Below are 14967 nucleotides of genomic sequence, written 5' to 3' on the forward strand. Positions count from 1 at the left end.
GCTGATTCCTACAGAGTAGATTTCTAGTCTCCAGAAAAGTCATTGTACTCGAACACAATACGTGTTCCAAAACTCTACAACTGATAGACGTTAGAGATACAGGTCTATAGTTCTGCACATCTGTCCGACGTCCCTTCTTGAAAATGGGGATGACCTGTGCCCTTTTCCAATCCTTTGGAACGCTATGCTCTTCTAGAGACCTACGGTACACCGCTGCAAGAAAGGGGGGGGGGGGGGGAGGAGCAAGTTCCTTCGCGTACTCTGTGTAAAATCGAACTGGTATCCCATCAGGTCCAGTGGCCTTTCCTCTTTTGAGCGATTTTAATTGTTTCTCTATCCCTCTGTCGTCTATTTCGATATCTATCATTTTGTCATCTGTGCGACAATCTAGAGAAGGAACTACAGTGCAGTCTTCCGCGTCCCTTGCTGGCATTTACTTGTTCCTGTAGCCCATCTTCCGAAGGTCTTCTATGACTCGTCTAGATTTCGGTCGACCACGTCCTCTCCGTCCACCTGTCTTTTTTGGGCATTTCTGAATCGCTTTCCAGCCTACCTCACCCAAGATGGCTTCACAATTCATCTAACAGGCTGATCTTTGTAGATGGCGTACAACTCGTGGTTGTATCTCCTCCTCTATCTTTCCCTTTCGCAAATTGGGCCGATGATTATCCTGAGTGTCCTTCTCTCGAATGCACCCAGCGATTGAGCATCCCTTGCTGTCAGATCGCAGGTCTCAAAGGCAGACATAAACACTGGTCTGACCAGAGTTTTATAGATGGTTAGGTTCCTGCTTCTAGTCAAAACCCATGAAGATACAAGCTTTGTTAAGGCGAAATAAAATTTACTGCTGGCATTTATTGTCTGCTCTATTTCATATGAGGTGTCATTTAGGCTGATTACAACCAAACCTCGATTCTTCAAAGGTACCCATCGTCGTTTCGGCTGGCATGTTCTCCTGTGCGCTTTCCCAGCAGATAGGTATTTTATTTTTGGCTCATTGATATTTAGGCCTATATTCCTCTGCCCTGTACAAGTGCGGTGAATGGCTCTTCCCTTGTCGTCGGAGCTCTTGCTGCTACGTCGACGTCGTCCGCATAGGCCAGTATCTGTACAGATTTATGAAAAATAGTGCCCCTATTCAATATATTTGCTTTTCTCATCACCTTCTCCCAGGCGGTCTTGAATGGAAGGCATGCCAGCGCGTCAGCTTGTCGTACTCCATTTTTAATTTCCAGAGTTTTGGACAATATTCCTCCAGTCTTTACGTTTTACCTAGCGTTCCTCTCATTGTCATTCTTACTGCCCTTATCAGTTTTTTTGGAACACTCAATTCATCTAGACCTTGGTACACTTGACCTCGTACGTTGCTTTAAAATCAATAAAAAGATGATACGTTCCGACCCATATTCCTTTGTTTTTTGCAGAATTTATCTTAGGGTAATTATCTAGTCAGTACTTGACTTACTGGGGATCAGTCCACATTCGTACGTCCCTGTTTCCCTATGTATTATTGGAAGGAGTCGGTCGTACAGCATGTTAGAGAGGGTTTTATATCAGAAGTTAAACAGTGTCTATAGTTACCGTATTCCACCCGGTCTCCTTTCTTATATACAGGGCACGCAATTCCCTTTTTACATGTTTCAGGCATCTCGTCTTCTTCCCATATTAGATTAATCAGTTTCAGGATCTTCATTTCCAATTGATAAATTCTGCTGGAATACCGTCCGTTCCTGCCGCGTTATTCTTCTTTAATTTTCTCGTTGCAGTTCTGACCTCTTCTAAGCTAGGAGTGTTCACAGTATTATCTGGGTCCTCTTCCTCCTGTATTTGTGTTGGGTTCCTTGGTACAAATGGTCTTAGATTGAGGAGTTCATCAAATTAGCGACGCCACCTCTCACATATCTCCTTCTCTTCGCTTACAATTTCGCCATGACATTGTAATTCTGTCAGAGACAGCAAAGGACTTGGAAGAGCAGTTGAACGGAATGGATAGTGTCTTGAAAGGAGGATATAAGATGAACATCAACAAAAGCAAAACGAGGATTATGGAATTTAGTCGAATTAAGTCGGGTGATGCTGAGGGAATTAGATTAGGAAATGAGACACTTAAAGTAGTAAACGAGTTTTGCTATTTGGAGAGCAAAATAACTGATGATTGTCGAAGTAGAGAGGATATAAAATGTAGACCGGCAATAGCAAGGAAAGTGTTTCTGAAGAAAAGAAATTTGTTAACATCGAGTATAGATTTAAGTGTCAGGAAGTCGTTTCTGAAAGTATTTGTATGTAGCGTAGCCATCTATGGAAGTGAAACATGGACGATAACTAGTTTGGACAAGAACAGAATAGAAGCTTTGGAAATGTGGTGCTATAGAAGAATGCCGAAGATTAGATGGGTAGATCACATAACTAATGAGGAGGTATTGAATAGAATTGGGGAGAAGAGGAGTTTGTGGCACAACGTGACTAGAAGAAGGGATCGGTTGGTAGGACATGTTCTGAGGCATCAAGAGATCACCAATTTAGTACTGGAGGGCAGCGTGGAGGGTAAAAATCGTAGAGGAAGACCAAGAGATGAGTACACTAAGCAGATTCAGAGGGATGTAGGTTGCAGTGGGTACTGGGAGATGAAGAAGGTTGCACAGGATAGAGTAGCATGGAGAGCTGCATCAAACCAGTCTCAGGACTGAAGACCACAACAACAAAAAATCTTTCATTAACCGTAGCTAGATATCGCTGCCTCTCATATTATAGCCGTAGCTTTTATTACCAATAAAAAAAACAGTACTGCACAGCATCAGTGCATTTAATGCACAACACTGGGGAACTACCAAAAGCTGTTGCGTGTCCTAATTGATATTTATTCACAGAATATTAGTTTCGGGCAAGTGATCATCTTCAAGTCACTTACTAATTATGAATAAGTATTGCTGACACAGTATGTAAAATTTAATCTCTTGTTCGATGTAAGAGAGGGACTTGGGACGCTGCAAGCCGTATGTTTTACATATATGCAGTGGCTTGGCTGAGTAACATATAGCTGACAAGCCAGGTGGCTGTATTAAGTGAACGAGATGTACACCGAAAGAAAGGTTGGGAGAGCCGAGCCGTTAACGGCTGTGCAACTGTTTCAAGGAAATCTCGTGTCGTTACGTATACCGCATGGCCGAACGGTTGCAGCCAACATGCTCACATGGCGAATTTCTGAGTGTATCTAACATTAATTTATATTCACTGAGGTGATAAAAGTGATGGGATAGTGATATACACATACACAGATAGCGGTGATATAAAAGGGCAGTGCATTGGTGGAACTGTCATTCGTACTCAGGTGATTCACGTGAAAAGGTTTCCAACGTTATTAGGATCGCAGGACGGGAATGTACTGACCTTGTACGCGGAGTAGGTAATAGTTGGAGCTAGGCACATAAGACATTCCATTTCCTAAATCGTTAAGGAAATCTATATTCCGAGATCCACAGTGTCAAGGGTGTGCTTAGAATACCAAATTTAAGGCATTAACAACGCAGTTGACGACGGACTTCACTTAACGACTGAGAGCAGCGCCGATTACGTAGATTCATCAGTGCTAATAGACAAGCGCCACTGCTTGAAATAACAGCAGAAATCAGTGAGACGTGCGATGAACGAATCCATTATGACAAAGCGGTGAAATTCTGGGCTAATGGACTACGGCACCATATGACCGACAGAGGTGCTTTTGCTAACGGTACGACGTCGCCTGCAGCGTCTCCCGTGGCCATGTCGTCTCGACCCTGGACGACTGGTAATCGGTGGCCTGGTCACATGAATCCCGATGATTTGGATCGGGTATGGCGCAGACCCCACGAAACCATGGAACCAAGGTGTCAACAAGGCATTGCCCAATCTGCTGGTGGCTGCATAATGGTGTGGGCTACGTTTACATGGAATGGACTGGAACCTTGAGAGGTGGCATGAGCCCCCTCTCATATTTCTATCTTACTCTGAGTAATTCGATTTTCCTCTCTAACTGCATGCGATGTAAAGTCGCTATTCCTTCACACGCAGACTTCCCACGTGGCGTCTCTCGTCACCCGGGTGGTCTGGTGACAGGTGGGTTCTGCTGAGCTTGGAAGGGTTAAGCCGACGGATGTGAGGGAATCGAGTGGATGCTTTCCAGACACTGACATTGTCATAAGAGCGGGAGCGACATGCCCAGAGGGGCCAGAAGGGGCGGCTGGGCTAGAGATTCCGTTACTTGGCAGAAACGTAGTGAAAACACTTTCTGGCAGGCTACCAGCAAGGTGTGGGAATTACTTGTGTTCCCAGGCAGTCTTGGCAGGCAAATTCCCGCGGTTTCTGCAAAATCATAACTGTGATGGGGTTGCTCAGGGAATAGCTCCATGACGTAGCAAAATCGGCGCAGAAATTGGCGCCAAGTGGAATAGTGCTGTGTCGGCAATATAGGGGAATTATCCGCCGGTTTTCGAGTTGCTGATTGGAACGTTTAACCACGACCACTGTCGTGGGGGCGGCTATGTTCTGTGTTCGGCTTGTACGGGTGCTCTTGAGAGAGTCTGCTCTCGTCTTTCGGTCGGAGTGGGTTACAAGACTGAGCTCTCACTGCTCTGGACAGCCTGCCTTGCGTTGGCTGTCTAATATACTTATATTTAATTGTAACTGTTTGACAAAGTTGCTGAAGTTTCGACTTCAACTAACTATCCGAGTACAGCTGGCAATTGAGCGTTCTGCGTACAAGCGGCCTATGTTGTCTGTCTTGAGCAGTTTTTGGCTAAAGTTGACTGTATTTCACTTACTGTGTGGCTTCGCTTGTTAGAATCAATCACTGTACTGTCAGTGATTGTGTGGTGGGCCTTCTTCGTCTCCCTCAGGGGCGCATTTCTATTGCTAGGAAGTCTTTAGTCTGGAACAACCAGACCAGGGTAATTTGTTTTGGGCTATACTCGCGACATTATCATCACCACAACGGGACGTCGAAGCAGCCAGCCATCACCTCCGGTACGCCAGATCGTGTTCTTGCAGTTAAGAATTAACGTATGTCCGCACCACCGGCAGATTAGGGAATTTTGCTTGGATAATAATAAGAGCAGATTAGAGATTTTGCTAGGTGATAATCAGAGCTCAGCAGAGAGCGCCAGTTTGTCTTTTCTAACTTTGTACTGTCTTGGGTGTTCATTGTCTGAGTTCTCACTACTGTAGCAGCAATTAATGTTGGGTTGTCTGGGTGTTTCTCTTAAGATTTGAGTTGCAAGGAATTGGCTCCACATACCACTTGGTCATAAATGTCACAACCTAGTTTATGGACAACTTCAACTTCACAGCCTTTATTTGAGTATCCAATTTGATGTATTGTGAATGTTTCATGTGTTTTGTTTATGATTTTGAGTTTAGTCATAATAAATCAATTTGTTATTTTGGACAGAACTTTCATTCTGTTAATCGGTAGAGCAACCCCTTCATTTCTCACTATGTTAATGAAACTTTCCTTTATTTAACTAGTTTCTATCAAATTAAATTATTGCAGGTGCCAAACTCTTTTCTACTCCACTTGCAGGGTCGATTACAGTGAGTTCGCGTTTCTTCTTAACCCATGTGCAACAGCAAAAGTCGGAGTCAGAATAGGGGGGCTTAGAGAATAATTTCCATATGACGATTCTAGAAGAATTTAGTGTTAAATACACTGCTAGCCCCAGCACCTCTCAACCTCTGGTCCGACTCAACCGGTTACTGACTGGAAATGTTTCCAGAATGAGGTATTCACTCTGCAGCGGAGTGTGCGCTGATATGAAGGTGGGAGATGAGATACTGGCAGAAGTAAAGCTGTGAGTACCGGACGTGAGTCGTGCTTCGGTAGCTCAGTTGGTACAGCACTTGCCCGCGAAAGGCATAGGTCCCGACTTCGAGTCTCAGTTGGGCACACAGTTTTAATCTGCCAGGAAGTTTCATGACTGGAAATGGTTATGTTTGTCTACTTGAAGACCATATGCAGCCGTTCATGGCCCCTAAGGATAGATGGATACTTGTGTTGACTCATTGTGCCTTCCAGACTGATGAGGTCATCCACAAAGCGCCACTAATACATTCCCGAGAGCTTCGTTCTCCCTCCTCCTGTCTGTACCCTTCAGACGATTGTTACAATATGTTTTCTTTTTGTCCGATGAAGCATATAATGTGATCCATCTGAAACGGCCAGCTGTCGCCACTCAGTGGACGTCCATTTGCGGTATTGCGTCCAAAATCCTAGTCTTAGTCGCCGATGAAGAGCAGTCAGGATGGATGCATGGTTCAAATGGCTCTGAGCACTATGGGACTTAACATCTCAGATCATCAGTCGCCTAGAACTTAGATCTAATTAAACCTAACTAACCTAAGGACATCACACACATCCATGCCCGAGGCAGGATTCGAACCTGCGACCGTAGCGGTCGCGCGGTTCCAGACTGAAGCGCCTAGAACCGCTCGGCCACCAGCGGCCGGCTGGATTCATGAACCCGCCGCCTGCTGTGGAGGCAAAGTTCACTGAATGGTCGTTGAGGAGACCCCTTCGGTAGTCCCTTGGTTCATCTAGGTGGTAAGTTGCTCAACAGTAGCACGTCTATTTTCCTGTAGACATCTCAGCAGCCTCCGTTCACTACGGTCATTAAATGGGCTGTTGTGCACCACAACTGCAACGTCGCCAGTTTTGGATGGCGCCATTTTGCCATGCACAGTATACATTAACCACGGCAACACGCGAAGAGTTTACAACCTAGTCGTTTCGGAAAAATTTTCTGCCTTCTCCTAAAACCCAACGATTGTGCCATTTTAACGTCAGATACATCGCCCGTTCCTGCAATGCAACAGTTGCGAGGTGCCGGGGCTAGCAGTGTATTTAACACTAAATTCTTCTCGAATCTTCATATGGAAATGATGCTCTAAGCCCCCCCCTTTTCTAACTCCTACTTCTGCTGTTGCACATGGATTAAGAAGAAACATGAACTGACTGTAATCGACCCTGCAAGTGGAGTAGAAAAGAGTTTGGCACCTGCAATAATTTAATTGGATAGAAATTAAGGAAAGTTTCATTAATGCAGTGAGAAATGAAATGGTTGCTCTACCGATTAACAGAATGAAAGTTCCGTCCAAAATAACAATTTGATTTACTATGAATAAACTCAAAATAATAAACAAAACACACAAAACATTTACAATACATCAAATTGAATACTCAAATAAAGGCTGTGAAGGTGAAGTTGTCCATAAACTAGGTTGTGACATTTATGACCAAGTGGTAGGCGGAGCCAATTCCTTGCAACTCAAATCTTAAGAGAAACACCCAGCCAACCCAACATTAATTGCTTCTACAGTAGTGAGAACTCAGACAATGAACACCCAAGACAGAACAAAGTTAGAAAAGACGAACAGGCGCGCTCTACTGAGCTCTGATTATCACCTAGCAAAATTGCCTGCTTTGCTGGTGCTGCGGACGTACATTACCAAGTTGTCTTCTTAACTGCAAGGACACGATCTGCCATACCGGAGGCGATGGCTGGTTGCTTCGACGTCCTGTCGTTGTGATGATAAATGTCATGAGTATAGCCCAAAACAAATTCTCCTGGTCTGGTTGTTCCAGACTAAAGACTTCCTAGCAACACAAATACGCCTCTGAGGGAGACGAAGAAGGCCCGCCATACAATCACTGACGGTACAGTGATTGATTTTAACAAGCGAAGTCACACAGTAACTCCGATACAGTCAACTTTAACCAAAACTGCCCAAGACAGACAACATAGGCCGCTTGTACGCAGAATGCTCAATTGCCAACTGTACTCGGAAAGTTACGTTGAAGTCGAAACTTCAGCAACTTCGTTAAACAGTTACAATCAAAATAAAAGTATATTAGACAGCCACGGAAGGCAGGCTGTCCAGAGCAGCGAGAGCTCAGTCTTGTAACCTACTCTGACCGAAAGGCGAGAGCCGACCCTCTCAAGAGCACCCGTACAAACCGAACACAGAACATTCCTGCCCCCACGACAGTGGCTATGGTTAAACGTTCCAATCAGCAACTCGAAAACCGGCGGATAATTCCATTCAATTGCCGAAGCACTACCATTCCACCAATGTAGATTCTTGCCGCCAATTTCTGCGCCGGTTTTGCTACGTCATGGAGCTATGCCCAGAGCAAGGCAATCACAGTTACCATTTTGCAGAAAACGCAGGAATTTGTCCACCAAGACTGCCTGGGAACACAAGTCATTCCCACGCCTCGCTGGTAGCCCGCCAGAAAGTGTTTTCACTAAGTTTCTGCAAAGTAACGGAATCTCTAGTCCCTTCTGGCCCCTCTGGGCGTGTCGCTCCCGCTCTTATGACAATTTCGGCGTCTGGAAAGCATCCACTCGACTCCCTCACACCCATCGGCTTAACCCTTTCAAGCTCTGCAGAACTCGCCTGTTACCGGACCACCCGGGTGACGAGAGATGCTGCGTGGGAAGTCTGCGTGTGAAGGAATAGCAACTTTTCACTGCATGCAATTAGAGAGTAAAATCGAATTACTCAGAGTAAGATAGAAATATGAAAGGAGGCTCATGCCACCTCTCACAGTGACCACACTGTTTCCCGCGGCCACTCCCCTCTCCATCCCCCGACGCGCTTTATATGGCCTCCACTGTTAGTGCTGCGAGCTGTGAGTGGTTATTGCATTTTGACTTCGAACACAGGTGGTGATCACATTAATCTGACTGGAATGTGCAGTTGAGTAAGCCTTACGTAATTTTGCATTTGCAGACATCGTACTGTGAAAGAATACATGTTTTCTGATTCATATAACAACGCTTGGTGTGTCGTTACTTCCGCTATTTAGGGACTTTAATGAATAGTTTCTATGTTGAGACAATACGTTCGTGGTTTCTGCACAGCAAACGCAGGATCGATGACTCAGTAGTAAATTGCCAGATTACAAATCCAGAGGTCTCGAGCTCGATTCCGGTCAGTCCTACGATATTATCTGTCACAAGTGACTTCTTTAACCTCCGGCAATGTTTGCTCATGTGGAAAACGATGTGCTGTCATTCGGAATTCAGTCAGGCTGTAGGTCTCCGCATAACTAGTTGGGTAAGTCGGCTCAAAGCCCGAGGGAGGCAACGACGCACTACCTCCAACAGGGGCGTGCCTCGTAAAGCACTGTGATGCTTCGAAACAATCCTCGGTTGATGATCGCTTTACTTACACTTGTAGCACAGACCCACCCTCCCAGAACGGGAGGCCTTCCGTCTTAGACAGTTAATCTGCCGTAGAGTGACACGCGTGGGGCACTACAGTGTTGCAGGGAGGCTTCCGCTCCGGGCCACACGTGTGCCTGAAGAGATGACGCTGACGCAGTGAAGGAGGTCCCTTGTACGGATCGGCACGAGCGCTGCAGCGTAAACACCAGCCTTGTTTACAGAAAAGACGACGAGGGCGGCAAACTGCGCCTCTAAAGGCGTGGTACCCAAGGCGGTTTGTTATTTGGCTGGGCTGCCCCGCGTCACACCAACATGACACTTGGGGAGTTCCATAGTCATGTGAAAGAGAACATTAGAGGGAGAGGTACAAATATGGAATAGGGTAGTAATATGAAATGCTATGATTTATCGCCTTGTAAGTGCTGTACTCTGGTGAGCTCCTTGAAAACTACGTTCAGCAACTGTAGTCTGCCTTAGAATGCATTCACATTGTAGTTGGCAGCCACTGCGAGTGAGTGGAACTGTTTTAACGAATTCACTAGGACGAGTAATTGTTGCAGATTTGTGGTTTTCAGTTCTTGTGATAATACGTAAATTATTAATACATCTTCAACACAAACATGTAGCTAACACATTAAGCTGTAAAATGGAGCGTTTGTTGGCTATTTAAAATTAATTTTCGGTTTTATTTGTGTTTCTGAATTTCAAGATGGCTGTGTCACTAACATGAAATACTAGTACTCCATATTAGAACCGTGCTTACAACCAGTTTCATTTATAGATATTGCTTCAGAGATGACTTCACGAGCTCGAAAGCAGTGGTACGAATCTGCCATGCAAGCAGCAATTAAATTGGTCAGAGAAAAGGAGATGGGCTACTTGAAGCCAGCAAAAACTTTCAAAGTTCCCAATGTCACCCTATATAGGCTAGTAAAATCAGATTTACCAGCTTATTTAGCCACAAAGACTGAACTTGAGCGAAAAAGTTCTCTATCTAACGAACAAGAACAACAGCTAATTGAATGTAGAAAAACAATGGAAACTAAATTTTTTGTACTTACCCGAAAGGATTTCCAACAGATTGCATTTCAGTCTGTCAAAGTCAAAAACATCCAGAATCAATTTAAGGATTAACAGGTCGGAAGAGAATGGTCACGCCTTTTCTTGAACCGGCGCAAAAAGCAATCTCATTTAATAGATCTCTAGGTTTCACAAGAGAAAATGTGACAATATTTAATAACCGAGATTGATATATTTAGTGGTTTTCTATTGGACTATTATGTTTTATAGCGTTTTCTTTTAACAATGAATTATTAGATTCTCCAGTATTCGTTTTAACTTTAACAAGCTTCAAACGAATGCGCTGTTCCATACTTGTACCGCAAGAGCCAAAAACATCAAACTTTATAATTAAGCCTAATTTAGAAATGTTTGTAACGTAGTACGTATTTGAAAGTATGGGAAGTATTAAAGTACCTCTCACAGTATGAGCTATATGTATTTCATTAGCTTAACGTGAAAAACTGAGAAATTTGTGAACTAAAAACAAAATGGTATTCCATATTTGTGCCATTTTCTCTACATGTGTGACACCAGAAACTAAAATTAAATTTACCAGCTTACGCATAGAAACGTACGTTAGAATGCGGCGTCGGGTTCGGTGAGTGCGGGAGCGCTTCTTGGTACTTTCGTTTTTGCCACTTGCCGTTAGCCGGATGATTTATGGGCGACTCCTCCCCACGCTCCAAAATACAACTGTAGTCCGTCGTCAGGTGGTTTAGTAAGTTTGCGAGATTTAATCTCTACATATAAAAGGCCGTGTCTCGACTGACTGTCTGACTAACTCATAGTCACGCAGCCCAAACCACAAAGGATAGAAACTTGAAATTTGCAGAGGGTGTTGATCTTACACTGTAGGGGTCGTTTAAGAAGGGTTTCCATCCCTAAGGGTGTGAAATAGGAAGTGAAATGATTTATGAAAACGTTTCAGTGTGAATACATTTTTAAAGCTAAATCTTTAAAAACTTGCAACGGTCGCAGGTTCGAATCCTGCCTCGGGCATGGATATGTGTGATGTCCTTAGGTGAGTTGGGTTTAAGTAGTTCTAAGTTCTAGGGGACTGATGACCTCAGATGTTAAGTCCCGTAGTGCTCAGAGCCATTTGAACCATTTGTTTTAAAAATATTGTCTTCGGCTTCTCGGTTCGAAATGAAAAAAAAATATGTTTCACTATTTTTGAAATTCAGTCTCTCAGGGGTGAAAGAAGACCATCATCGCCCAGCACAAACTGCTACGGACAGAAACTTGACATTTGGAGAAAGTGTTGATTTTATACCGTAGACATCGTTTAAGAAGGGTTTTTTCGTAATTCCACTCTTAAGGAGTTACATTAAAAAAAACTAAACCTACGAAAATTGGTATTTCACTTCTCAGTTAGAGAGAAAGAAATATCAACACAAAAACACAACGGACATGATTAACCGGAGGCTTGGAGTCTAGCTCCCAGAACTGCTTTTCGATTGGAAGTACATTCAGAAGAGACCGTGCTCCTATGCACTTAATTAGCGTGAAAAGTTTAGAGGGCGTTTGAATTTGTGGGCAGCACTACAATTCGATTAAGAGAAAATTTAAAAAAAAGTGTAGACCGTATAGTCTACACCAGCGAAGATACTCTTATTTATTATTTCTGAAGTCGACATCTCTTTTTCTCAGCACTTGCTAATCGTGCAGTAGTGAATGAGGTACCATTAGAAAGACAATACGAAAAGGGAGTCTCTTATTCGTGATCAACAAATTAGCTTCGTAAAATATAGTTAAGAAGCTGGGCACCTACATGCCTTTTCAGCTATGATAGTTGAAAGCCTCTTTTATTTTAAAATATTCCACAAATGTCATTTCAATTGTTTCAAAGTACTTCTTAACTGCATAATTTGCATACAACATTGTCATAACCGCTACCTCCCTGGTAGTCCATTATCTCTTCCCGTCATACAAGCTGACTTTTCTAAACGAATATGCTTTCCGAAACGACAAACGAATTTTTCATTCTCGTCCTGAATTGTGATTTACCCATTGCTGCAACGGCCCAACGTGTTTACTGTAGTTAGAAATTTTTGTCGAGTTAAAGTTATATGTTATTTGGTCCTACTGACAATTTCTGATCTCCGCCCGTGCTACAATCCGGGACAAACGTTGCGAATGCAAACCACATTTTTGGACATATGGAAAAGCATATACAAAAATACATTATAAATCTGTGATTATTATTTCACGTGGTTCCGTTCATCTTGAAAGATGTTTTCTCTTCGTTCCCACAGCTATCCGTATCCCAAAAAATATACTTATTTCAAATACTGTCATTATTTTAACCTACAAAAGAGTGAAAGTTTCGCAAGGACCCCACCGTTATGATTGAAAGGAACACTGTAACATAAGCAAATAAATAAAGTTTGAGAATGAAAGGATTTAATGTATAGCAGCGACAGAGCTGGAAGTCTGTTGGCTACTATCGTCTAAAAATTCAGAGGTTCCATTCGAGCCAACCGTATTTTGCGCCTAGACGCCTACAGTAACAATCTGGACACGATACCCAAAATGAAATAGTTTCAGAAACAAATTAGAAATGAGAATTAATGCGCAATACGTACAATACATATGCAACAGATTGCATGTGGTAGTTTAGAATATCCGTCTGGAAACACTCTTTTAAATGAACGCAATTAAGTTAAGTTATTGACCACAGTGAGCTATTGTTATTGACAAGTGTGTCCATGCTAAGGGGAGCTGCAGCGCACTGTTACTTGCTTGCTCCCAAGAGCAACGCTTCTGTGTTATTGTCCTCTGGAGCCAGAAGTTCCAGTAAAGTTAACAGACATAAAACGAATTTTGCTGGTATTTTCTGGCACCCTCAAATTTCAACACACAAGATGGAAGCCTAGTTCGACTATTAGATAGAGGCAGCATCTGTCGAGTGCAGTGGATGAATAATATCCAGTGTAGAACGTTCGAAACCATCTGTAGGCACCGAAATGTGTGTGCGTCGCAGCCTGGTCTTCGGTGTGTAGGACTAAGAACAATGGTTGATTGAAAGCTGCCACCGACACGGCCGGATCATTGCTGCGTTGGTGGGCAATGCTGAAACTCGACTTGTGTAGGTGGAAGAGTGTCGCAGGCCAAAGGCGACGGTTCTCTTCTCTCCAGGGAACTGTTCATCTTGAATCAGGAGATATAGAAAGTTACGTTCTTGCATGAATCTACGTATTATAACGTTATCATTTGGATCGTGTTTGACTTGAAACATTACAAGTGTATCCGAGAGTTTGTCCTTTCTGAGTCTGTTCAGGTCATAAAACACCTAAGTTCAATCAAAACTAGCGGAAACACAATCTTTTGTCTTCCGGCAACGGGAAATTTCGTAATCTTATCTTCTTGGAAAATTTAGCATGTACTGCAGGAATACCCATATGCCTACCATCTTCTACATCTACATCTACATAGTTACTCCGTAATTCACACTTAAGTGGCTGGCAGAGGGTTCATCGAACCATTTTCATACCACTTCCCTACCACTCCACTCTCGAATGGCGCGTGGGAAAAAGGAACACCTAAATCTTTCCGTTAGAGCTCTGATTTCTCTTGTTTTATTATGAAGATCGTTTCTCCCTACGTAGGTGGGTGTCAACAAAATTTTTTCGCATTCGGAAGAGAAAGTTGGTGATTGAAATTTCGTAAATAGATCTCGCCGCGATGAAAACCGCCTTTGTTTCAGTGACTGCCACCCCAACTCGCGTATCGTATCAGTGACAATCTCGCCCACATCTTCCACTGCAGCCTGCTACCGATGCAGGCGAGCCGTGTTGCGGTCACTTCGTGAGGAACGAGGCCGAACTTGCGACTCAGAGGGAAGATTGCACTATAGTGAATTAAGTGTAACCTTTTAAGGACTTTAGACAAACATGTTGCAAAATGGAACTTTCTTGCACGGTAAACTTCACCTATGTCCGTAAACAATTCAAAATACATATTTGCTGTAGAAACACGGAATCTGGAAGGCCGACGACATTTACTGCATAGGCAGCGGGTGCAGATGGGAGCGCGATGTGTTATTCAGTTTGTCAAATTCTTCTGAAGTGCTTAGTAGGTGCCGGGCGAATGCAGCGGTTGCAGTCCGTTGAAGACCGCAGGGAGACTCACCATGCGGCACCCAGCTGTGGTTACAGCCGTCGCAGTATCGGACGTTGCTCTTCCCAGGGCTGAAGCACTCGCAGGAACAGCTGGGCACGGTGCACCGGATGGCCTGCAACAAGCACGTCCACACATCTTTAGTTTTCAGCTCTAATGTTGCCTTAGTGCACACAGCCTTCGTTTTCACCTGACTAGTTGTGGTTACTGGTACAGTTCTTAGGAATTCTAGGAATATTCCGGTTGAGCTTGGAAATCAGGTAAAGAGGAGGAGTCCGGTATTACTTAAAGGAAGGCCATCAAGCTGGAGCGCGAAGAATATTTGGAAGCTGCGCAAATATGTAAAAAAAAAAGTAGGACACTTATCGCATTAAGCAATCGCATAATGAATGAGAGGCTTCGGACAGAGGCAGCAGAACATATGAATTTATCCCTAACATCAGGGACAGGTTAACAGTGACATTTATTCACCCGTCGAGCGGTGTGATACGTTACTAGGTCAGGCATGGCCCGTATCCTAAGCATCTGTAGAAAATTAGTCTGTGCACACGTTGTGGGAGTGTGCTCTTTACGAAGATGCAGCGGC

The 14967-nt window shown here is 43.8% G+C and overlaps 1 protein-coding gene across 1 annotated transcript in view; it reads right to left on the bottom strand.

Annotated features, from left to right (window-relative positions):
- Positions 1-14967, bottom strand: part of LOC124623091 (zinc finger protein basonuclin-2-like) — a 140334-nt gene that overhangs the window by 61258 nt on the left and 64109 nt on the right. Inside the window, exon 3 of the mRNA XM_047148883.1 lies at positions 14394-14496. Within this exon, the coding sequence (XP_047004839.1) occupies positions 14394-14496 (103 nt within the window). The remainder of the gene's footprint in view (positions 1-14393; positions 14497-14967) is intronic.

Source organism: Schistocerca americana, chromosome 7 (assembly GCF_021461395.2).
Source record: "Schistocerca americana isolate TAMUIC-IGC-003095 chromosome 7, iqSchAmer2.1, whole genome shotgun sequence".
Classification (NCBI taxonomy): Eukaryota; Metazoa; Arthropoda; class Insecta; order Orthoptera; family Acrididae; genus Schistocerca; species Schistocerca americana.